At 34.6% G+C, this 25,142-nt stretch overlaps 1 protein-coding gene and 1 long non-coding RNA gene across 10 annotated transcripts in view; one reads left to right on the top strand and one right to left on the bottom strand.

Annotated features, from left to right (window-relative positions):
• The window catches only part of LOC103561246 (uncharacterized), a 69,629-nt gene that overhangs the window by 3,095 nt on the left and 41,392 nt on the right, over nt 1–25,142 (bottom strand). Inside the window, exon 5 of one of the 2 annotated variants that reach the window (XR_011541957.1) lies at nt 22,269–22,808. The exons of the other annotated variant lie outside the window; for it this stretch is intronic. This is a non-coding gene — a long non-coding RNA (uncharacterized lncRNA). Of the gene's footprint in view, nt 1–22,268; nt 22,809–25,142 lie in introns of those variants that run through there. 2 annotated transcript variants of the gene reach the window in all.
• SS18 (SS18 subunit of BAF chromatin remodeling complex) overlaps nt 1–25,142 on the top strand; it is an 80,636-nt gene that overhangs the window by 36,990 nt on the left and 18,504 nt on the right. For 4 of the 8 annotated variants that reach the window (XM_008535754.2, XM_070627511.1, XM_070627507.1 and 1 more), the window contains 4 exons: nt 18,127–18,294; nt 18,945–19,049; nt 21,863–21,955; nt 22,666–22,788. In XM_008535754.2, coding sequence (XP_008533976.1) covers nt 18,127–18,294; nt 18,945–19,049; nt 21,863–21,955; nt 22,666–22,788 — 489 coding nt within the window. The remainder of the gene's footprint in view (nt 1–18,126; nt 18,295–18,944; nt 19,050–21,862; nt 21,956–22,665; nt 22,789–25,142) is intronic. The other 4 variants (XM_008535756.2, XM_070627510.1, XM_070627508.1 and 1 more) reach the window with 2 other exon arrangements.

Below are 25,142 nucleotides of genomic sequence, written 5' to 3'. Positions count from 1 at the left end.
GTACAGCCCCTTCAAAAACATCTACTCGCTGATTCATTTTACTTATGTAAGGACATATTAATTAATAAATTTCCCTTAATTTACGTGGATATTTTGTGATGCTGTGTTTCAACGTTAAAAGGTAATTTTAACGTGGTTTGCTATTAGAATGTTCAGTGGAGATGCTGCTGTATTCTTGTGTTCTTAGAGTGGTGTGAGGTCTATTAAAGTTTATTACCAGTCTCAGAGAATAAAATTGTTATCATGGTTCTCTTTAAGTATTCTTGTGAATAATAACTAAAAACCGGTAAGTGGTGCTCTGTTCTGCTAATTGCCTGTTAAAACATTTGGCATATTGCCAGCCTAAAGCTATTTCAGTTACTAAATGTGAGGTTAAGTGTATAAGATAGAATTAAATGTATTTGCAATAAAATTTTCTAGATTTTGCTTATGAAAAACAAAGCACTAAAGCGCAGCCAGATAAGGGAAGTTAATGTTAATCTTTTGGTAATTACTTATGATGAAATAATATATTCTAATTTTTAAATATTAATACAGATATTTTATATAATTTTGATGAGATTCACTGAAAACAAAGGAAGATAATAGAATAAATTGTGAATGAATGTAGCTTACAAAACTGGTGCTTGCTCCATTTTTTCACCCCAGAGTTTAAGTTTAGTGCCCATGAGTATTTCTTTTTTTTAAATTAGATCAATCAAAGGTTCAAAACAACAGCAAGATCCAGTCAGTGCTAGATCAGAAGGGAGTTCAGATATTTCTCCATACAATTTGGTTACCAGAAGAGAGCAAGGAAATTGATAATGATCCTGACAGCAAATACAGTAGTGATGGCACACTTCTTAGAAACTATAGTTAAGAAAAGGTAGGGTGTGCACAAAAATGGATGTTGCTGCAGGATGGTTTGATATGACATCATAAGATTTGAAGAAGAAAAAAATCACGCAGCAATGTGCATGTAGAAAAATAGTTACTGTTTTTGGAGAAAGGAGTTGTTTGTAGGAATTTTTTGTTCTAAACTTGGGGACCAACTATTCTTTAAAAAAATTTTTAATACATATTTTCTATTAATGTATAGTTTTTCCTTTTACTATAGTAGTTATATTACTTTTTGCTTTGTTCTCATAATTTATGAATTTCTTAACAGAAAGTAGACTATGCAGAAAATGACTTTGTAGGTTATTTCTTTAAATTTCAAATTTTAAAGAAATAAAAGTTACTTTTCTAAAGAGAGAATAGGATGGAAATCAGTGAGGAAATTTTCAGTGTTTTAAAAATATCTTCAGGACAAATAAAAAACTTTTCAGTCAGGTTTTGATATTTCAAAATCAAAGACCATCAAAGAAAATTACAATTACCAAAAAAAGTGAGAAAGTTATGTGAGGATCTGGCAGTATCCACATTCTTAATCATATGAATTTCTTCAAGACTTTATTCTTTTTCTTTTTCTCCCCAAAGCCCTCTGGTACATAGTTGTGTATTTTTAGTTGTGGGTCCTTCTAGTTGTGGCATGTGGGATGCCACCTCCTCATGGCCTGATGAGCAGTGCCACATCCGTGCCCAGGATTTGAACTGACAAAACCCTTGGCTGCCGAAGCGGAGCTCACTAACTTAACCACTTGGCCACAAGGCCAGCCCCCCGAATTTCTTATAAAAACATTTTAATTATAAAGTACTTGGTAGAAAAAATTTGTTTTATATGATAAAAGTTTTATTTGAGGTTTTAATAGTCATTTCATTATAAATCATTTTCTTAGATAGTTTTGCAACAATAAGCTAACTTATTTTACATTAAAATCTTTCTGTTTTGATAAATAGGTGGAAGGAATTAGAGGAGATAGCATTTTAAATAGTCCTTTTTTTTTTTTCTTTCCTGAGGAAGATTAGCCCTGAGCTAACTACTGCCAATCCTCCTCTTTTTTTGCTGAGGAAGACCAGCCCTGAGCTAACATCCATGGCCATCTTCCTCTGCTTTATATGTGGAACGCCTACCACAGCATGGCTTTTGCCAAGCGGTACCATGTCCGCACCCGGGATCCGAACCGGCAATCCCTGGGCTGCTGAGAAGCAGAACGTGCGAACTTAACCGCTGCGCCACTGGGCTGGCCCCTAAATAGTCCTTCTTAAAGAAAAGCTTGGAAAATACTAAAAGTCTATAAAAGCAAACATAGTTGACTTTTAAAAATTTAGGTTTATTGACATATCATTAGCTATTCTTTGGGTTAAAATCAAAATATTGAAATTTTTTGGCTATTCCCATATTTCTACATACGTATCTCTGTATCAAGAGATACTCAAAAAAATATTAAAGCTACTTTCATTTTTTAGTAATGAGGTTTATTAGTTAAGGAAAAGAAATATTTATGGGATTTCTTAGATTAAACCCAGGTAGGTGACCAAAAAAAGGGAAAAAGACATCCAGAGAATTTTGTTTTAAAAAGGAACAATTAAATGGCAATTATTTAATTATATTATTAGTAATTATTAATTATTTAAGTGACATATATGGGAACTTTGATTATGCAGTAGTTTTTATTTATTCATTTTTATTTTTTATTCTTTACATTGGCACCTGAGCTAACAGCTGTTTCCAGTCTTCCTTTTTTCCCCCTCTTCTTCTTCCCCCAAAGCCCCCCAGTACTTAATTGTATATTCTAGTTGTAGGTCCTTCTAGTTCTGCTGTGTGGGATGCCACCTCAGATGGCTTGATGAGCAGTGCCATGTCTGCGCCCAGGATCTGAACCGGCAAAACCCTGGGCTGCCGAAGCGGAGTGAGGGAACTTAACCACTTGGCCACGGGGCCAGCCCTGCAGTAGTACTTTTTAAACAAGGCATTTAAAGTCAAAGTCTACATACATTTATTCTGGTAGATTTGAAGTAGTTTTATTTTTTACCTCTGTCCCTTCCCTTTCTTTCTCTCTCAACTTTGAAATTGGAATTCAGGGGAAGAAAAGTGACTTGTCTGAAAATTTTTTCATTGTAATTTAGGGGTCTGATTGAAATTAATCCAAAGGACGGCTGTCTTATACATTTATAGTGTGTCATTTTGATTGTTTAAAAAGGAGAAATATTCTGCTAATTTATACTGTTAGCTCCAATATAGTAAGGCACATTGTGTACTAGTACTAAAGTAAAAATATTATTCAAAGGAGTGAAATTGTAGAACTTCTTTGGATTTTGTTGATTCTTTAAAAACTGTTTTAGGGGCCGGCCCGCGGCCCAGTGGTTAAGTTTGCGCACTCCACTTCGGTGGCCCAGGGTTTCACTGGTTCGGATCCTGGGCATGGACATGGCAATGCTCATTAGGCCATGCTGAGGTGGCATCCCACATGCCACAACCAGGACCCGCAACTAAAATGTGCAACTATGTACTGGGGGCTTTGGGGAGAAGGAAAAAAAAGAAAAGATTAGCAACAGTTATTAGCTCAGGTGTCAATCTTAAAAAAAAAACAAAACTGTTTTTAGCTTTTAAGTTTTTGCTGAAAAAATTTTAAAAAAACAAATTAATGCAAAGGCTAATATAACAAAAACTTGTAGACCTACCACACAAAACTTGTCATTTCAAAAAGCTGCACAAAAAGTTGGCCATTAAATTTGCCATTTATGTAGTATACTATGTTCATGGTTATTTAAAAAAATTTCAGCAGTTACTATTCTTTTGAACTTAAAAAAAATCAGCTTATATGACAATGGCATTGTAATTGGTGCCTACTTTTAGTTGATTTCTAGTGTTTTATATGTATCTGTGAACTGAGAAGACTGAAATATTTTTTTATTCGCAACTAGTTTTATTACTAGAGCAGAATATTTTTCTCTGTGTTTTCTTAAAGGGTCTACTGCTTCTTGATGAAAGATTTAGCAAGTTTTTAATGTTAACTTGTTTCTTAAACTGCTGCCAAAATGTTGCATAACAGTCAATCCAACATAAACTTTCCCCTGTTATTTTCACTATTATCCAGATAAAGTTCAGTGATTTTCATTTTGAACTTTAAGAGTAAGACCTGTGTTCAAAGTGGACCCCCATCTTCTTACATAATTGGATCTAGCTACTCATATGTGGAGCATAAACACCAGTGGAATTCAGAAAGCTCCTAAAGGGGAAGAAGTTTGTCTCTTGTTCACAGTTTTGTTACAGTGCCTAGAACAATGCCTGAGGGTAGGCATACAAATTTATTTCTTCAGTGAATAGAGATTGAAACCAAATGTCATATGATAACCTGGAAAGCCAGAGTTAGTCCCTTAAAGTTATTTCTTTAATAAAGCAGCAAGTATATTCGTTAGAGTATTAAAAGTCAAATTAGAATAACAAGCCTTTCTGAAGATGGCCAACATTTGATAGAATCAGCCGGTTTTTTTCATTCCCAGTCATTAGTGATTATAGCTTTCCACATTTAACATGATTTTAGTAAGTACATATTCAAATATAAGGAGTTTCACAAAGTTATATTTTTGTTAAAGCATGTATTCCACAAGTTCCATGTATGTAATTCTTCATACCTGGATTCAAGTCTTGACCCTGTTGCTTAGTGTATCTGGGAGCTTTGACTGAATTACTTAATTTCTTTAAATAAGATTAAGTGAGATGATGCATGTAAAAATCCGAATTCGATAATTTTTTGCATAATTTATGTAAAATTAGTCAGAATAAACATCTTTTTTTTAATAACTCTTGAGATTGGTTTATCAACTGTTGTCTTATTTCAGGCACAGCATCTAATTTATTGCTGGTTTTAGTTTTGTTTGAGTAGTATGAAGAATGTCTTGATTCATTTAGCTAATAAATTGCAAATGATAATGGTTTGGCATTAGAGTAGTGGGAAATTTTTCTTTCAGCACCTTTATTATGTAAATATGAAGGGCAAAGAGTATGTATTATCATAGCCGAGAGTGTTATATTTACCCTTGTTATTATATAGTGGATTATTATCTGATAAAAGCTATACCAAGCAGATGTGCTTGAGATAAGCCTAGCATTTAATTGTGCATATATTTTGTAGTACTGTATTTCCTTGTGCCTTTTTGTTATCAGTATTTATAGATTTATCTCATTCTTTATAATGCTTATATAGATCTACCTCATCTTTTAAATGATAGCATTCATTATATGGATATAGCATAATTTATTTAACAAAAGTATATCCCCTTCTGATAGATGTTTCTAGTGTTCTACTATTACAGATACTTCTGGAACAAACATCTTTGTACATACATCTTTGAGTACTTGTGCGAGAATTTTGTAGAATTCTAGAAATAGAATTGCTAGGTAAAATATATGAATACTTAAAATATTTGAGAGACATTATTGCTAAGTTGTTTTCCACGAAGGTTGCATAACATCACATCCCTAACAGAATATGAGAGTGCTCATTTGACTACGTACCCAGTGGCTCTCATTCTTCTTAGTCTTTGGTAAAGGTAAGATTTAAGAAGGAAGGATTTTAAAGAAAAGATAGGAAAAATGTAATCTTGTCTAAATTTATATTTCTTCACTTGTGAGCTTCTGTATCCTTCTCTGTTTTTTTGCTGTCTTATCCCTTTGGGCTGCTGTAACATAATACCACAGACTGTCTTGTAAACAACAGAAATATATTTCTCACAGTTTTGGAGGCTCGACGTATGAGATCAGGGTGCCTGCATGGTTGGGTGAGAACCCTCTTCCCTGTCTCTGACGTCTTGTTTCCTCACTGGTAGAAGGGGCTAGGGAGCTCGACAGGGCTGCTCTTTTATAAGGACTCAAATACCATTCATGAGGGCTCTGCCTAGTTACCTCCCAAAGACCTCACCTCCTAATACCATCCCATTGGACTTGAGGATTTCGACTTAGGAATTTTGGGGAGACGCAAACATTCAGATGATGGAATTTGCCATTTGTGTTTTTTCTGTGAATTGCCTGTTTGTGTGTCCCATTATCTTTGGTTTGTTTATTATTAATTTGAAGGAGTTCCTTACAGATTAAAACTATTCACCCTTTATTTAGCATATGTGAAAACATTTTGTAAGTTTTAGGAGATAGGAAAAAAATGTTTTGTTCTAGTAGTAGGATTCTGAAGTGGTAATGTTACTTTTATGAAAAAGTGTAGTTATTTCTTAGTTATGTCAGGCCTTTTTTCCAACATTTGTTAAATTATGGTCCAGATACACTTAGATAATGATTGGTAAAATACTTTGGAACTCCGCATGCTTACTAATTCTGAGAAGTCCTACAGTAAGGAACCCGATGTGATCTTGGTTAAGACAAGTATATTACATAGAGCTCTTTCCCTTCCCTTCCCTTCCCTTTTTTTTTGAGAGGAGGGGTGTATTATTCATCAAAATATTCAGTGAGTGCCCTTTAGGGCCTGGTACTGTGATGAAGTACTTTACGTGTCTTCTTTAATTTAATCCTCACATTATCTTTAGGTAGTAGGTACTGTTGTTATCCTCATTCCGTGCATAAGGAAACACATCCTATGGAAATACAAGCAGGCCTCACTTTGCACAGTTCTGATACGCGTGAATTTCAGTTATCACAATTTAGTAAAATAACAAGTGTTCCCCAAAAACGTGGTTCAACTTTCAATTACCATGGTATATTAACTGTATGCAGTTGCATCAAATACAAAGTTAGCTGCTCTCTCTTCGGTACTCAGATCGATGCATAAATAACAGATGCCTGTCATGATCAGTTACCATTTATGTCACTTTCAGATTCTGTCAGTGATTGGTCACTGTGCACGTAGAACAAAGCATGTAGTTGTGTTGCTTCCTTGGCTCCCAGCGATAAAACTACGTGATATTTTACAAAAATGGTTAATTCAAAGAGGGACTTGGCCAAAATAGATAAAAGTACAGCAAAGAAATGAAAAGTAAGACTGCTGGAAATGGAATCCAAATCCATTGTAAGCAGAGTTATAGAAGAAATTGCTGACTGTGGGAATGTTGACACTACTGCCATTTGAGAGACTTCAGATACGCACTGCAGATACTTAGAGAAGGTGAGCTTAGTGACATAAATGAGAAAACTGGTTGTGATGAAAAGAATGAAGATTTCCTAGAGAAAGTGAGACCAGCAAAATACTTCATGTTAAATGAATTTCACAACATTGAAGGTACAAGGGATAAAATATTGGAAGCTGATCCATACTTAGAAAGCAATATGACAGTTTGCCAAGCTGTAGAAAAGATCCTACCTCCGAGTTGTCAGTTACACCATGAGGAGAAGGGAAGCACACTGTTCAAACCACTCTTGATAAGATTTTCTTTTTTTTTTTTTTTTTTTTTAAAGATTTTATTTTTTCCTTTTTCTCCCCAAAGCCCCCCGGTACATAGTTGTGTATTCTTCGTTGTGGGTCCTTCTAGTTGTGGCATGTGGGACGCCGCCTCAGCGTGGTTTGATGAGCAGTGCCATGTCCGCGCCCAGGATTCGAACCAACGAAACACTGGGCCGCCTGCAGCGGAGCGCGCGAACTTAACCACTCGGCCACGGGGCCAGCCCCAAGATTTTCTTTTTTTTAAAGATTTTATTTTTTTCCTTTTTCTCCTCAAAGCCCCCCGGTACATAGTTGTATATTCTTTGTTGTGGGTCCTCTAGTTGTGGCATGTGGGACGCCCTTTCAGAGTGGTTTGACGAGCAGTGCCATGTCCGCGCCCAGGATTCAAACTAACGAAACACTGGGCCGCCTGCAGCGGAGTGCGCGAACTTAACCACTCGGCCACGGGGCCAGCCCCTCTTGATAAGATTTTTACAAAGAAGTAGAACTTATACAATTCTCAGTATTTCTAACTTTTTAAATTACAATGTAAATGTTAGTTTTTCTCATGTCCCTATGTATTTGTAACTGACATTAATAGAGTATTTAATGTTTTGACAGAAAATTTTAAAGACCGTGGAACAATCGTACTTTTCTCCATTGATTGTTAAGATCATTTTGCATGATGTCCACTTGCATGGCCGTTTATATAGCCCAGACTACCATGCAAAGTGAAGGCTATAAAGTTTTATAGAATTCCCTTTGGGAAAGGCTAAGTTTGTAACTATATATATATGTTGTCAGGTGAAGAACTTCCTATTTGTTTTAAAGACTCAAATAAGATACAACTATGTCTGATAATGATAAGTTCTATGAAGAAAAGTAACGTAAAGGGAAAGAGAAAGATGAGGATGTGTGTGCTGTTTTAGGATGGTGAGCAGAGACCTGGAAAAAGAGCATTGCACAAGCAGAAGCAACAGCAAGCAAGAGCCCTGAGGCTGGAGCATACTTGGTATGTTTGAAGTATAGCAAGGAGACCAGTCTAGCTGGAGTTGACTGAGTAAAAGTGGAGAGTCATAAGAGTTAAGATCCAAGATATAGTTGAAAACCAAGCTATGAAAGACCTTGTATTGTAGTCCATAAGGATTTTAGATTTTATTCTGAGTGGGGATACTGCTGAAAAGTTTTGAGCAAAGGAATAATATGATCTGAATATATGTTTTAAAAAGATACCTTTGGCTTCTGTATGGAAAATAGACTGTACTAGGGTAAGTGTGGAAGCAAGGAGACTTATTAAAGGGCTCTTGCTGTAGTATTTAGATAAGAGATGGTGGTAGCTTTGAATAGAGTGATACTATGGAAGTAATGAGTAGTAGCCAGTTTTGGGATATTTACCGTATATTTTGAAGGAAGAGTTGCCATAATTTGCTAAGATTAGTTAGTGGATTGGATTTGGAGTACAGGAGGACAGAGTTAATCATGACTTCACTGTTGAAGTAATTGAATCATGTTGCCATGTACTAAGATTAAGAGACTGGGAGAATAGCAGATTTAGGAGAATGAGTTTAATTTGGCACAAGTTACCTTTGAGTGACCTTCTACTTTTTACAAAGAAGTAGAACTTATACAATTCTCAGTATTTCTAACTTTTTAAATTACAATGTAAATGTTAGTTTTTCTCATGTCCCTATGTATTTGTAACTGACATTAATAGAGTATTTAATGTTTTGACAGAAAATTTTAAAGACCGTGGAACAATCTAATATGCAAGTGGATATATCAGTGGCAGTTGGTTATGTTAGTCTGGAGTTGAGGGGAGAGGTCAGGGTATTAAAAGCCATGGGATTGGAAGGGATCATTTGAGGAGTGAATAAAGGTAGAGAAGAGATCTGAAGGTTCAGTACCTGAGCACTCCAGCATTTTGACCTTGGGAAGATGATAGGTTTCTTTCAGGAGAACTCAGAAATTGAACAGGAGTAGCCAGTGAGTTGGGAGAGAAGCCAAGAGAGTGTAGTATCTTAGAAGCTAAGTGAAGAAAGTGTTTAAAAATGAGGGAATTATTAAACATGTCAAACTCTGCTGATCAGTCAAGTAAGATGAGAATTGAAAACTAACCACTGGATTTTCTGACTGTGGTGGACAGTTTTGGTGGAGGAATGGGGGCAAAATCCTGACTGCAGTATATTCAAGAAAAAATGACAAGAGAAAAAGTGGTAACAGTGAGTAAAGACAATTCTTTTCAGTTATTTTTTGATATAGGAAAACAAAATAGGGTTGGGAAGGTAGTAAATCATGTTTGTATACTGATAAGAATGATCCTTTAGGGAGGGGGCAATTGATGATGCAAGAGAGAGAGGAAAGGGACAGTTGTAGAAGCAGTGTCTTTGAGTTGTTGTGATGAGTTTACGGGCACAGAGCCCTCACCTCTGATAACAATTGTGAGAATTTAGGCAACTGCAAAGTTACCAGGAGTGGTCCCCAAGACTCACCTCATTTCTGACACCAATTGTGAGTTCTGGGGTTCTCAACCACCCTAAGGTTCAGTCATTTCCTTGAAAGACTCACAGACACTGAAAGCTGTTATACTCACAGTTGTGATTTATTGTAGTGAAGAGATACAGATTAACATCAGCTAAGGGGAAAAGTGCATGGAGAAAAGCCCAGAAGAAGTTCGAAACGTGGAGTTTCTCTTCCCGTGGAGTCAGGATGCTTTATTCTCCTGGTCCCAACATATGACAGTATATACAGAATATTGCCAACTGAGAGAGTTCTCCTGAGTCTCAGTGGGCAGAGTTGGGGCTCCATTATGTAGATTTGATTGATTGCCCGTATTATTAATCTCAGTCTCCAGTCTCTAGTCCCTCTGGGTATGATCAAAAGCCCCACCCAGGTTCAAGAGCTATAGGACTCCCCAATTTAGTAAATTTAGTAAATCTTCAATATAAAAAAACATTGTGAGAGTATACTGACTTTTTCTCCTTTCAAATATAATTGTAATTACAAATGAAGAAATTATTTCAAATTTTTTATTCCATAGAAATATCATGTTTGACCTCTGTAGTGGATTTGAATGAATGAAAATTTGTGTGTACAGTCATTTTTCTTCTCTGTTAAAATTAGTGCATTTATGCAGTATTTCTAATATTGCAGGTTTCAGTTTGCTATAGTTTTGGGTTTATACAGCCATTACATTGTAATTTAGACTAGATGTTTTGTTTATACATTTGATCAATATTGCTATATTGAATGAGTTTTCCAGGTTGTAATTTTTTTCCCCAGTGATGACATTTTTCTGGTTATAAAAATAACTAATATTTAATATGAAAAATCTGGAAGATACAGAAAAGCATAGAGCATAAAACAAAAATCACCTATAAATTTATTCTATATGTTCTAAATTACTCCATAGACAAGGTACCGTCCACTTATCTATAGTAAGTAGCCTGTACTTAGGCTCTTTGTAGCAGCAGTTTGAGTGCTTGTAATTACATAATTATTTGTAAATATCTGTTTAATTATTTTTCCCTAGACCCTAGGCTCTGTGAAGTCAGGAACTGTCTTGTTTTGTTCACTACTTCATCCTATTTGTTGACTGTTAGATTAGCTAGATTTCCTCCTGCCATAACAAAGTGAAAACCAGCATCCTTCTCTGCAGTGTTGTTACCCATCGCCTGTCATTCCAGGAGTGAAGCAAAGAAGGAATTGTCTGTTACTGTCAGATAAAACAGATGATTGTCAGTTATACCAAAACCTTTTGGGTTTGGGAGGCAAACTCTATTCTATGCGACATATTTTAAACTCAATTTCATTACAGTTCATTTTTAAAAACTTTTTATTTTGAAATCATAACAGGTTTACAGGGAGTTGCAGAGGTTATATGGAGAGATCCTATGTGTCCTCCCTCCAGCCATCTCGAATCCCTGGCAACACTGTTACTCTTTTCTCCGTTTCTGTAGTTTGGCCATTTTCAGCATGTTATATAAATGGAATCATACAGTAGGTGATCTTTTGACACTGGCTTTTTTTACTCAGCATAATTGTCTATCCAAGTTGTTGTATGTATCAGTGGTTCATTCTTTTTTATTGGTAAGTAGCATTTCATGGTAGGGCTGTAGCACAGTTTGTTTTAACTATGCACCTGTGGAGGTACATTTTGATTGTTTCCGGTTTTTGGATTTTACAAATAAAAGTTCTGTGAACATTTGTATACATGTTCATGGTTTTATTTGGACATAAGTTTTCATTTCTCTGAGATAAATACCCAAGAGTGCAATTGCTTGGTCATATGATAAGTGTATGTTTGGTTTTTTTAGAAACTGCCAAACTGACCACCATAGTGGCTGTACCATTTTAGAGTGCCACCAGCGGTGTATGAGAGATCTGCCTTTTCAAAATCCTTGCCAGCATTTGGTATTGTCAATATTTTTTTTTATCTTAGCTATTCTAAAAATGTGTAGTACTATTTCATTGTGGTCTTAATTTGCATTTCCTAATGCCTCCTGATAGTGAACATCTTTCCATGTGTTTATTTGCCATCTGTAAATCCTCTTCATTGAAATGTCTCTGCATGTCTTTTGCCTATTTTCTAGTTGGATTATTTGTTTTTTTACTGTTGAGTTTTGAGAAGTCTTTATATATTTTTCTAAGATTAATTTTTAAATTTCCTCCCAATATTTTATTATGTAAGATTTGAAACATACAGAAAAGTTGAAGGAATGATACCTGTATAGTTCCCATCTGTATTCTGCAGTTAACATTTTACTAAATTGGTTTATCATCCATCTGTTCATCCATCTACTCTTCCATCAATGCATCTTATTTTTCAAAATACATTTCACAGTAATTTGTGGATATCAGTATACTTTACCCATAAACACTTTAGTTTGCATGTCATTAGAGCTCAGCATTTTTTAATGTTAAATTTTTTTTTAGGTAACATTTACATCCAGTGAAATGCACAAATCTTAAGTGTATCATTCAATGAGTTTTAACATATTTGTAACACAAACCCGTTAGGATTCGTTTCATAGCTAATATCCTAGCTGTCTTTGTGGGACGCAGTCCTACTCCAGTTTCAACATTTTATATGAACTGTATCTTCTTTTATGGTAAAAGATGATGGTTGGTTATTCTTTCCCTTAGAACCCTATCTAAATGTGTGGTCCTAGGACTACCTGGATCATTGTCACCTGGGGGTGCTTGTTAAAGTAAGATTTGTCTGCCTCACCCTGTATCTGCTAAACCAGAATCTCTAGGGGTAAATTTTAGAAATTACATTTTAACAAATATTCTAAGTCATGCTTATTTACAGTCTGTTCCCTCAGAATTTTTCTGGGCAGTATAATCTCTTCTGTGCCAGATGGTTCATAACTTTTCAGCTTTCACGCTGTATGACACAAAGCTATATGTTCTAATATAGCCCATCTCCATGGCTTTCTACTTGAGCAAGGTAGGGTCTTTACTTTCACATCAGATTGTCACTTGTGCCACATAAATCTGGGGCTTTTGTAGTTCTTTTCAGTCTGCAATAGATGTTTAGCAGTGACTTTTTTTTGAATTAATATTATATTAGTATAGTTGAAACTATTTAAGAGGGGTTGTCTAACTAAGAATTTGCTTACCCTTTTATTTTGCTGGATTTATTAAGCCACAACATCTCCCTTTGCTAATTTTCAGTCACCAGAAAGCTGAGTACATAATCTAATTCTCAGACTAGTTTGTGGAAATGCCTATGATTTAAAATTATACCCTTGAGAATTCAGGATTTCTTAACTCAGCATTATTGATATTTTGAGCTGCGTAATTCTTTGTTGTGGGGGCCTGTCCTGTGCGTTGAGATATTTAGGAGTATTTTTGCCCTGTACCCACTAGGTGGCAGTAGCACCCCCCTTACCAACTGTGACAACCAAAAATGTGTCCAGACTTTGCTAAATGTCCCATGGGGGCGCAAAATAGCCTAGGATTTAGATTCACAGCTTTAAGAAATGGTTAATGTAAGGAACTACATTTAGGAAGGTCTGTATTACTAAATAAACGACAATAGGAAAAGTTGTTGATACTTTTAAATACTGAAGACTTTAATGAGAATTTCTCTAAAAGTTTCATGTTATGAAGAAGTTTGTATCTGTTAATGAACTGTTCTTTTTACTAGCTAAAATCTATTATGGTTTTATTTTTTCATTGTTTGCTAGGAGGCTCAGCTAAGCTTGTGCTGGTTGCAGTGACTTTTCTAAGCCTCTGGGGTTTTCTTAGTTACTTGGCTCTTGTTCTTTTATCCTTGGTATTGTGTCTAAACGTCTTGAAAGTCTTGATGAGGACAGGTGTACGTTTTAGGTAAGTAAAGAATTCTGTTCATTTTATTTTATTTATTTTTCTTAAAAGATTTTATTTTTCCTTTTTCTCCCCAAAGCCCCCCCAGTACATAGTTGTATATTTTTTTAGTTGTGGGTCCTTCTAGTTGTGGCATGTGGGACACTGCCTCAGCATGGCCTGACGAGCATTGCCATGTCTGCGCCCAGGATCCAAACTGGCACAACCCTGGGCCGCTGAAGCAGAGTGGGCGAACTCAACCACGGGGCTGGCCCCAATCCTGTTCATTTTAAATGGCTATTTAACAGATACTAAGTTAGCTAGTTGAGTTTGCTGGAATACAGGGATTTTTTTTCCAGATATTTTATTGAGGTCATAATGGTTTATAACATTGTATAATTTCAGGTGTATGTTATTGTTTATCCTTTTCTGTATAGACTGCATGGTGCTCACCACCAATAGTCTAGTTAACTGTCACCATATATATATATGCCCCTTTACTCCTTTGGCACAAACCCCAACCCTATTCCCCTCTGGTAACCATTAATTTGTTCTCTTTATCTATGAGTTTGTTTATCTTCCACATATGAGTGAACACATTCGGCGTTTGTCTTTCTCTGTCTGGCTTATTTCGCTTAACATAATACCCTCAAGGTCCATCCATGTTGTTGTAAATGGGATGATTTTGTCTTTTTTTTTTTATGGCTGAGTAATATGGAATACAGGGATTTGTTTCTTGTAAAGAAACTATTAGGGGCTGGCCCAGTGGCGCAGTGGTTAAGTTCGTACCTTCCGCTTTGGTGGCCTGGGGTTTGCCAGTTCGGATCCTGGGTGCAGACATGGCACCGCTTGTCAAGCCATGCTGTGGTAGGCATCCCACATATAAAGTAGAGGAGGATGGGCATGGATGCTAGCTCAGGGCTAGTCTTCCTGAGCAAAAAGAGGAGGATTGGTGGCAGATGTTAGCTCAGGGCTGATCTTCCTCAAAAAAAAAAAAAAAAAAACCGAAAAGAAGCTATTAGTAATACCTTCAAGTGGGAGCTATAAATGATTTAGTTTGAGATTGAATAGTTAAGGAATAAGTAGTAAAATGTGAGCAGTAGATGATGAAATATGAACGAGAAAATAGACTTGGGGAGGGTTTTATCTATGTAGTTTCATGGTCTAATTCTTATACAGATATAGGTAGGGTGAAGAAATTTATTTAGGATTTTTATATTATAGTGGTATGTTATATAGAACTGTTTTCCTGGGAGGTATTACATAGGAGAGGATGATTTCACTCTGGAGAGGAAGTACACGTAGTGTGGTTAAGAGCATGGCTTAGAGTTCTCACCATTTACTTGCTATGCAACTTTAGATAAGATTCTTAATGCTTGTAAGCCTTAAATTTTCTTACCTGTAAAAGGAAGTTGATGATAATACCGCCTGTTTCATAGGGTTTGGGAAGCATAAAGACATAAAGCTCTTAGTTTAGTGCCTGGCCCATAATAAGTGTTAATTAATTGTTAGCTGTCATTTTTAACCTTTATTTAAAATAATTCGTACATTAATGATAAAATTTATAGAGTTTTAATGTATTAGTTTGCATTTGAAGATGTGAATATATCTGTATATGTATCTATGTGTATATAGAATTTTTAAAAATTATGTTCTAAATTCTTCAGAGATGAATTAAAACTTAATGTTATCTTTATAGTTGAGTCTTAAAAAATTCTTTTTGACTAATGTCTTAAGGTACAACTAAGTGTTAACCATCTTATTGGAGCAAAGAATTCCAATAATATAAAAATATGGTGATTTGGGAACATTTTACATGTGTTTAAGATACAAGACATTGTTTCCATAGAATATCTATTAAGGTATAAAACTCAAAATGGAAAGAAATAATGTGGTGCTGAACATTTCTTATGTGTGCTTTCAGAACATTTTTATAAAAACATTGTAGATAATTAAGACATTAATGTGGTCTTTGCATATGTAATATCACACTTTGTAGTGCATCCTAGCATTAAAATGATTTATGTAAAAGATGAAGAATAATCTTTAAGCATATAGTAATGTATGATGCCGTTGTTGGTAGAAAATGGTTATAGTAGACTTATTTTGTAATCTTCACTCTATAGTACAAATTTTTAGAACTTAATTTTGGGATAACCTTTTGAGATTTAGCTCTCTTATTTCTGATAATATCTCAAGGGATAATACATGTTTACCAGTGTAGCATATTTCATTATCATAAGAAAAATAATATGCTTCCTAAACAATCAGAATTGAAGTCATAGTTTTTTTTTTAATGGATAAAGCTTCAAGGAAAAAGATGAAAAGCACCATGTTTTAGCAATGCTATCCCCCTCCATTCTCTGTGGTTTTAGGCTTGATCTTGAATGATGTCGAGGATCCTCAGAGGGAGGGAGGTGACGGAGAATAAAAGAAGGGTGGTAATTGAGCTCTTTGGGATTGGAACTGCTGACAGTCCCAAAAGATAAAGCACAAGTGGCATGGTCTTGTCTATCTAGGGCTTAAGCTAGAATTACTTTTCTCCTTTAGAGCAAAGCTTAGAATTCTGTTGTTATTGTATCCTTTTGGATTTTCCTTAGGCTATTATGTTTTTGCTTTCTTCCTCCTTTATTTTTAATTTTGGTTCCAATACATATTATATGCTTTGGTTTCATAGTTAGCTTCTGTTAAGAAAAGAGGTCTGTAATCAGTATTGGAGAAGGAAAACAAGGCAAAACCTTCATTTACTGAAAATGAATTATATAAATGCCCAATCATGCTGCCTATTAAATTATGAATGCTAGCATTAATACTTTATTATATGCAAAATATATTTTAAAAATTGTAACAAATAAACTAGGTAGTGTTTGGAACTTTTTTATTGCACAGTTTGCTTCTGAACTGCTCAATTTGCTATAGCTTGAGGAGGGGCAGTCAAGAATAGTGGATAAATGTGCTTTGAAATCAAACTTGAGTTTTGTCCAATTCCCAGTTGATATCTATTAGCTATATAATCTTGATCTTTGGATTCCTTGGCTAAAACTCTAAAAATTAGGATCCTTACCCCTGGTAGTTGTTAGTGGCTTACATGAAATAAATGTAAAAGCGTATCTGGTAGTATTAAGTACACTCAGTGTTAAGGTCTCTTCCCTTCCACTCTCTACCTAGGCACCATATCTCTGCTATTAAGAGTTTATTTTCTTGTTGAAGGAAAAATCCCAGAGTAACCTTTGAAAGGCTTATATTTATGATAATAAGATTAGAGGGAAAAAGGAATTTGAAAAGGAGTAGAAAAACAGAAGGCGGCAAATAGGAAAAAAAAGTTAGCTCTGATAAAGTACTTCAGATAATACAGTTGTTCAAGTTGGGAAAGAATTGAATTCTTTCTGCGTACATTGCTGCTGCTGTTGTAGGTCAGTAATATGTTTAAAAAGGTAAACTTGTTTTGTTTTGAATTTTTATTTAATCACACAATGAACTTTTGGCTCATCTGGGCAGTTTTGCCTGTAAAACTTTTCCAGGCTGTCTAGTCCTTTGAATTTCGTACTTTCTTCTTAAATAGTCCCCAAGTCAGTAAAGGGGGCATATGTAGTTATTTAAGCAGTAGTACACTGGGGGATGACTCCTGTATACTTTTGAGACACTAATGGTTGTAATAGTAGAATGATGAGCTCTGCGTACCATGACTTGGCCCAGTGAACCTCTGAGGAGCTGCTTACATTGTTAGATGGCAACATGGAACTTTATGGCCATTGTTGATTATTTCATGTGATACGTTTTTACTGTGGCCGTTGTGATACTACAGCAGTGGTAATTTGACTACCTCAGTATTGCTCACTTTGGTAACTGCATAATTCCTCTGATTTCCCTATGACTTATTGCAGTTCTCTGTCTAGGTGTGTTTGATTGTGTGTGTGTGAGAACTTATTAAGAAACACTACAGCCCTTTGATTTCAGGACCTCTTTAGATTCTAAATATTATAGTTGGAAAAAGGAAGGAAGACCCTTTAAAATTTTGTGTAAAATTAAAGTTTATGAAATTCCACTGGTGTAAGTACACTTATAAGTGTTTGTGTACTTTCCCTGTCTACCAGTATATAATGAGTGTGCATTGAAAAAGGGGAAAAAATGGATATCCAGAAATTAGACTTCTTTCCCTGAGTGTGACTATTGATTTGCTGTGTGATTTTGTCAAGTTTACTTTGTTTTGGTGTATTTTCTTGTGTAGCGTGAGAATTCTGTCTTCTCTAGAAAGATTGTGTAGATAAATGTAGATATTATATAGTATGTAATGAAAGATATATGCAAGATGTTCATATATTGTATCCATTTTGTTTTTAAAAAAATAATTAGGTCCATACGGCGGATTTCAAATCAACTACCACAGAATGGTTCTTTTCCTTTGTTTGAAGATTATTTTAGGCATGTGAACTTTAATTAAAAGATTTGTTTTTATTACTGGAAGTCAATTTTCATTACAATAAATTATATATTTTGAGGATTATATGATAAAAGACTTTTGTATTTCTTTTAGGATGTTAAAATTATATACAAATGTATTATGTGCGTATGTTTTCTCTGTTTTCAGGTCCAATGATGCATCAGCAGCCTCCTTCTCAACAATACAATATGCCACAGGGAGGTGGGCAGCATTACCAAGGCCAACAGCCACCTATGGGAATGATGGGTCAAGTTAACCAAGGCAATCATATGATGGGGCAGAGACAGATTCCTCCCTATAGACCACCTCAACAGGGTAAGATTCCACTTGGAAATTTTTTAGCTTAATATAAATAACAGTAGTTGAAAGTCTTTAAATTTTAATGAACTTTTCATCTAGACAAAGTCAGGGCTTTTTGTTTCTTGATTTTTAAATTACATTTTATCTTTTTCCCTAAAAGGTAGTGGCTATAGTAGGTACAAAGGGTCACAAAGTAGATAGGAACTTCCTTGTGTACACCTTTCTTTTCTCTATTCTTTTTTGGGGAAAGCTTACATCATAAAATTTTATATTAAAAGCTCACTAATTTATAGCAGAAAATGCTGTTTTATTTTTGAGGAGTTACTAAACATATGGTCAGAAACAAACTCGATTTTATTTCAAACTGCTCTAATATCAAAATAAAAAGGAAATTAATTTTCTACCAATTTGAACCTCTTTTTAAGAAGTTAGTGTTTGTTTTTTTGAGTTGGTATTGTTTTATATTGCATATATGGTCTCAACATTAATTTTTGTGAAATGTGGTGTATGGTGTTGCTGTGTGCTTGTGTGTGTATAAGAGTAGTTAAAAGTATCTGAAATGCCAAAGCATGGGAGGGGAAATGCCAAAACATCAGATTAGAAAGAAACCCTTTGATGACATAGAGAACAAATTATTTACATCTTGACTGGTTGTGGTTTTTCAGGCCCACCACAGCAGTACTCAGGCCAGGAAGACTATTATGGGGACCAATACAGTCATGGTGGACAAGGTCCTCCAGAAGGCATGAACCAGCAATATTACCCTGATGGTAATCTCTCCTAATGTTAACTTTCCCATTTTCTATCCCTGCCCAATATTAATGTAGATAGCTTATTCAGAACATTTTCATGAAGATGAAGAAACTAACATGCTGTTTCTTCTAAATTTAGACACATTTCAGTAATCTAAAGTACCAATGGTAGCATTAGTTTATAATCTATTTCTAAGTGTATTTTGTTTAGCTTTTCTGTGTTAGTACCATCAGGAATCACCTTCTGTCTTGGAATCCTTTCTTATGTAAAGGAGGATCCTTTCGTATTTGTAACTGTTCATTTGAACCAAAGCAAATGTTACTGATTTACTTTTTAAATAACAGCTTTATTGAAATAATTCATGTACCATAAAGTTCACCCATTGATATACTTTTATGCATTGTGTAAGTACGTAGAGAATATAGTTCACAAGTATTTTTCCAAGTTTCATCATTTTAGTTAATGTTGGATACTTCTCAAAGAACTATGGTTTATATACATTAGCATTTGCATTTGAGGAAAATTTTGGAGGCTAAATTATATCCATAGTGTAGCTGTATATAGAGTTAATAGAATAGGAAAGGGATTTGAAAACCAGATTTTAATGTTAGTTATTTAGTTTAGTGGTTATTATTATTATTTTTTTAGTGGGAAGGAATCTTGTGAAAAAGTGGTCAGTAAAGATGTTCTACACTTAGTAATAGTGAAGGCATACAGGCAGGCTTTCACTGTACAGTTCTTTAAGTTTTTCTGTATGTTTGGAAATTTTATGATACAAAGTTGAAGAAAAAATAATCCAAACATATAAAACTGATAAATTAGAGGTGATTATTCACATTATAAAATGATTTGTCTTGTTGTGAAAAAGGATTTGCCAAAATCTTCCTTTATACAGTAAGCTCCCTTAGGATATTTAAGGTAAACTAATTGGCAGAGAAGCTTGGGGAAACTAAGAACTTAAAAAGCTGAAGTGTTGGGACCGTTGATTAGAAGCAAGAAGATATAATTTGGTGTGTGTTTAGAAATTCGTTTTCTTGCCCTTTTTCATTAATGTATAAAGCATAAAGGGACATTGGTATAAGGACGTTGGTTTTTACTGCAGAGGCTCTGATTATACAGGCAAAGCCTGTAGAATTCTACATACAATAAATGTTTATGAGTAATAGTATTGATATGTATGGGTAATTCTGGTTATAAAAATGACGTTTTTTTATCTCAGATTTTCTTGTCCTAAGTTATTCAGAATGTTGTTTTTTCTTTTTTCTTTTACGTGTAGACATTATATTAAGATTTTTTTTAATGAAAAACCTTAGTAACTACTAAGTTTACAGAGCATAGGTATTTTAAAGAGATGAAATCTGTTTTGTTAAACTTTATGCATTAGGAAATTTGTTGGAAATAAATGATTTTTTTGTTTAATTTTTAAAATACATTTTAAGTAATTTAGTTGTTATTTGACACTTTTATTTTAGTCTTATTTCCTGAAATATGAAATTTGTATTGTTATAAATATGACCTTTCTGTTCAAAATAGACAGATATGTTATTTTTATATTTTTATTATATCAGGGGATTTTTAAATTTAAATGGTGTCGTTTTTGCATAGGTGTGTATTAATATGTTTGACACTTACATAGAGTGTTCCATTTATAACAACAATTAATTTTCTTAAGCAGTATTGGAGTTTTTCTCATTATGTTCAGATACTTATGCCAGTAAATATGTAGATTAGGAGTTGGCAAACTTTTTCTCTGAAGGGCCAGACAGTAAATATTTTAGTCTTTGGTCTTGGTCTCAACTACTGAACTCTAGTTGTAGCATGAAAACAACTATAGAAAATATGAATGGGCGTGACTGTGTTCCGGTAAAACTTTATTTACAAAAACAGGTCACTGGCTGTATTTAGATTGGAGGCCATAATTTGCCAACCCTGAATGTAGATATTTATGAGGTGGTTTGGGAACATTGGAATATTAGAGCACTAAGTATAACATTTATTCGTAACTATATTTCTCTTTCTTAAATTAGGCTGTCTTCTAAAATTAAGTTCAGAATTTGGCTAACTGAAAGTTTAATTCCTGCATTTTTTTTGGTGCAACTTAGTTAAAAGGACTAGAGTATTGATTTTCATTTTCATCTTGCAGGTGAAATTTATTGTGCCTTAAAACTAAAGGTGTACTCTGGCACTTAACACAATTTTAATTTTATGAAGGTGTATATTTATGGTACTCTAGAAATATTTTCTAAAGGCTTTTCTAGAATGCCAGCATTAAACAATATATTTTTGCATTTGAAAATACTTTGATATACATACACTTTGTGCAAATAAATGGAATATGAAAAATTTGTTTGAATTTCTTTCAGGGGAAAAAAACTTATGGAGCTCTTTTATATTTTGCATTGTTTTAGCATATGCTGTGGAATTGGCGATCAGCAGAACAGGTGTTTGACAAAATATGATAATTGCTTCCTTTGTTCATTCTAATTTAATTCAAATTATTTACATGTGAAAGGCCTAAATGCTTTCATTCTTTCTTTTTTAAAAAAGTGGAAGATAAAGTTTTTTTTCCCCCTCCATGAGGATTATCAGAGTTAAGACTAAGTGTAATGTTTCTAAAACTACTGTTTTTTGCTTTTAAAAAAATTTGCACGTTATCTCAATATGGAAACAATCACATTGGTAAATATTTGGCTAATGCAATTGAAATTATTTTTTATGTATTTCCATTTCTTTTTCTTTTTTTCAATTTTATTTGAAAGTTTAAATATATTTAGGGTTTTCACTCAGTGGCCATTAACGTTTCTTCCTGTCTCTTGTCGAATTGATGTAGGTCATAATGATTACGGTTATCAGCAACCGTCGTATCCTGAACAAGGCTACGATAGGCCTTATGAGGATTCCTCACAACATTACTACGAAGGAGGTATCTATATACCTTCACACACGTACACATATATATCCCCTTCTACAGGAACGAAAATTCTTGCATAAGACAACTTCTCCCCATGCAAAGCTCTTGTAGAAAACTAGTTGCTGGCTGTCTTGAAAGTTACAGGGATCCCAGAACAATCAAAATAATTTCCTTACAAAATATTTAAAATGTATAACCATGACTTGCCATTTCTAACAACAATAAAAAGACTAAAACATTTAAAAATAATTTTTTCCTCAGTGGAAATTTCTATTTGAACATAAATCCATCGATCCAATTTTTTTTTCTTGTGTGTGTTTACATATGTATAATTTTACATATAAGTATAGTGCCTTTAGGAAACAGCTTGCTGATCTTGTGTAGCTAGTGTGTGCTCTTGTAGCTGTCTTTAATTTTGTCTTTTTTATTTTATTTAGCATAGTCATGATCTTATGACTGTGATGTTCCAGTAAATGTAATGCTCGTATGGCAGAGACGCTGAAATGCTGCAGTTCAACCTTGCAAAATTGGCTTTAACTGCAGTTTGTTTGGCCGAAATCCTTCTGTTTGGTTTGAGTTTTTTCTTTGTTTTGTTAACTTTTAAAAATCAATATGGCATTTCATTTTGTTCTTGTGTTGTTGGCTATGCATCTTAGAGGAAAAAAGTTAGTTAAGCAAATGTCTCAGTTTTTTTTCTTTCCTCTTCTCCAATTATCCTGTAGGAAATTCACAGTATGGCCAGCAGCAAGATGCTTACCAAGGACCACCTCCCCAGCAGGGTTATCCACCCCAGCAGCAGCAGTACCCAGGGCAGCAGGGCTATCCGGGACAGCAGCAGGGCTATGGTGAGAGCTTCCTGCAGTTTCTGTTTGTCACCAAAAATGAGATGATTAATGTTTTGAAATATTGAGGCAGATATTTGTCATTTTTGAAAATTCAAAATTTTAGCTCAGTCTGTCATTACAGTGTTTATTTAAAATGCTGTTGTTAGATAAATTATTAATCTATTTAAAGAGAAACATAAACTGGAGATGGTTCATTGACCAAAGGTAAGGTATATAGTCATTTAAAAGACAAGAAGAATGATTTCTTAAACCTATTTGGCATTCACCACCAGCAGGTAGCTTCGTGTGTGCTTGGAAAACTGATCAGTTGGGTGATTATTAACCATATCTACATAAGCCGCTTAGCAAATTTGTTTCTAAAACTAATGACCATTGCTATGAAAAAAATAACATTGATTTTTTAGAGTACAATGTGATCTATTTGGAATGCGTAAAGAAATGTTTTTGTCATTCTCTAGTTAAATAGCAACATACACGTCCATAGATGTGTATTTATTGCAGTTGTGTATCTTACAGAGTTTGGGGGAAGTATAGCCATATTTTCCTACTATATACTCACTATAATATCTCCTAGCTGGGTATCTAACTTTAAATAACTTTATTCGATAGGGAGTGGGTAATGATAAGGACTTGATATCTCAGTCTTAAATTTCAGGCTACTATAACTACTTTAGTTAGAGGAAAATGTAGCTCTATTGATAGAGAAGTAGCTGCTTATTAATCTGACTTCATCTCTTGCTAACATGGTCTCTTTTTTAATCAGTAATGTCGTCTTATTTTATTCATTGATTTAAGCTCTGCTGTTACTATGGGCACCTTTCTCTACCTGTGATAGCAAATCTAAGAAACAAGATCGGGCTGAAATTCTCTTGTGGCCTTAACATATGCGTTGAAATTCAGTCGGGTGCTGGAAGGCCAGCCCTGGTTGTCTAGTGGTTAAGCTTTGGCACTCTCACTGCCATGGCCCAAGTTTATTTCCTGGTCAAAAAACCACATCGCTCATCTGTCAGTTGTCTTATTGTGGTGGCTGTGTGTTGCTGTGTTCAGCATCACAGTGTTGCTGTGATGCTGAAAGCTATGCCGCCAATATTTCAAATACCAGCAGGGTCACCCATGGGTAGACAGGTTTCAGCGGAGCTTCCAGACTAAGACTAGGAAGAAGGACCTCGCCACCCATTTCCAAAAATATTGGTCATGAAAACCCTATGAATAGCAGCAGAGCATTGTCTGATATAGCTCCAGCAGGTGAAAGGATGGCTCGAAAACACTGGACAGGGTTCTGCTCTGCTGTATGCAGGTTTGCAGGGTTGCTAGGAGTCAGAGTTGACTCAGTGGCACTAACAGGTATTGGGAGTCAGGCATTTTCCCCCAAATGATAAGTTCTGGTTCTAATTCTGGATATGACTTTAGAAATGCTCCATGGATTTCCTGTCTCTTACAAAGGGATTTTGTTGTTCTTCTCAAATGGCCTTTCCATTTCATGACCATTGAATATTTGTACTTTGAATAAATACAATTTCTGGTTTTATTGTATTTGTATGAAAACAATTATGATATGACTAAATCAAGTAAACTCATTGAAGAGAAATGTTTTCACTGGGAAGCAAGAGTAAAAGAAATTCAGTATTTTTGGTTTAAGTGGTTAAATACTGTTTTGTTGGACATCAAGAATTCTAAAGAAGTTCCCATTTTGCTTATCCATAGGTTTCAGTTGTCAGACTTTATTCTGATGTAAAATTTAAAGGTTTAATAATTGAATGTATAATAATTAAAATAATAGACCAATGGAATTTATTGAAACTTGAAAATTTATTATTCTCTTTTGGCACTTTTCTTTGTAGTCACTGTTTTTTTATGGCAGATTTTGAATGTTATAGAAAACATTTATAAGAATCACAGCTTTTCAGCTTATGATTTATAAAGCATGCTTTGTAATAGACAGTAGTAGAGTTTATGAAATAGACATTTGTTTGGCAAGCCAAGTTAGTCTCTTGCCATCTCTGGAATTTGGAATCATTCATTTTTATGAGTTAAATACTAAAGGTGATTGGTACACAGAGTGTAACTTTTGAATCAAGTTTTTTCATATGCAACCTGTGGCTTTTCAAATCTTTAGTTTCTGATTGAAAATATTATGACAGTAAGTTTGTCAGTACAGAGCATAAAGCATTCTTTTGTTGATTGCAAACGTAACTCTAGAATTTACATGTAAAATCACTCCTCAAGATTCTTTCTGGTTATTGCAACTGTAAATGTAGAGTCATACAGCTGAAAATATCCTTGATTCTCAAACTTTATTCAGAAATTACTTCAGTGTTTTAATTTGAATCTGCTTCTTGCCTGTTCTTTTACCT

Source organism: Equus przewalskii, chromosome 7 (assembly GCF_037783145.1).
Source record: "Equus przewalskii isolate Varuska chromosome 7, EquPr2, whole genome shotgun sequence".
NCBI classification, from domain to species: domain Eukaryota; kingdom Metazoa; phylum Chordata; class Mammalia; order Perissodactyla; family Equidae; genus Equus; species Equus przewalskii.
This window is presented reverse-complemented; position numbering and strand designations above follow the sequence as displayed.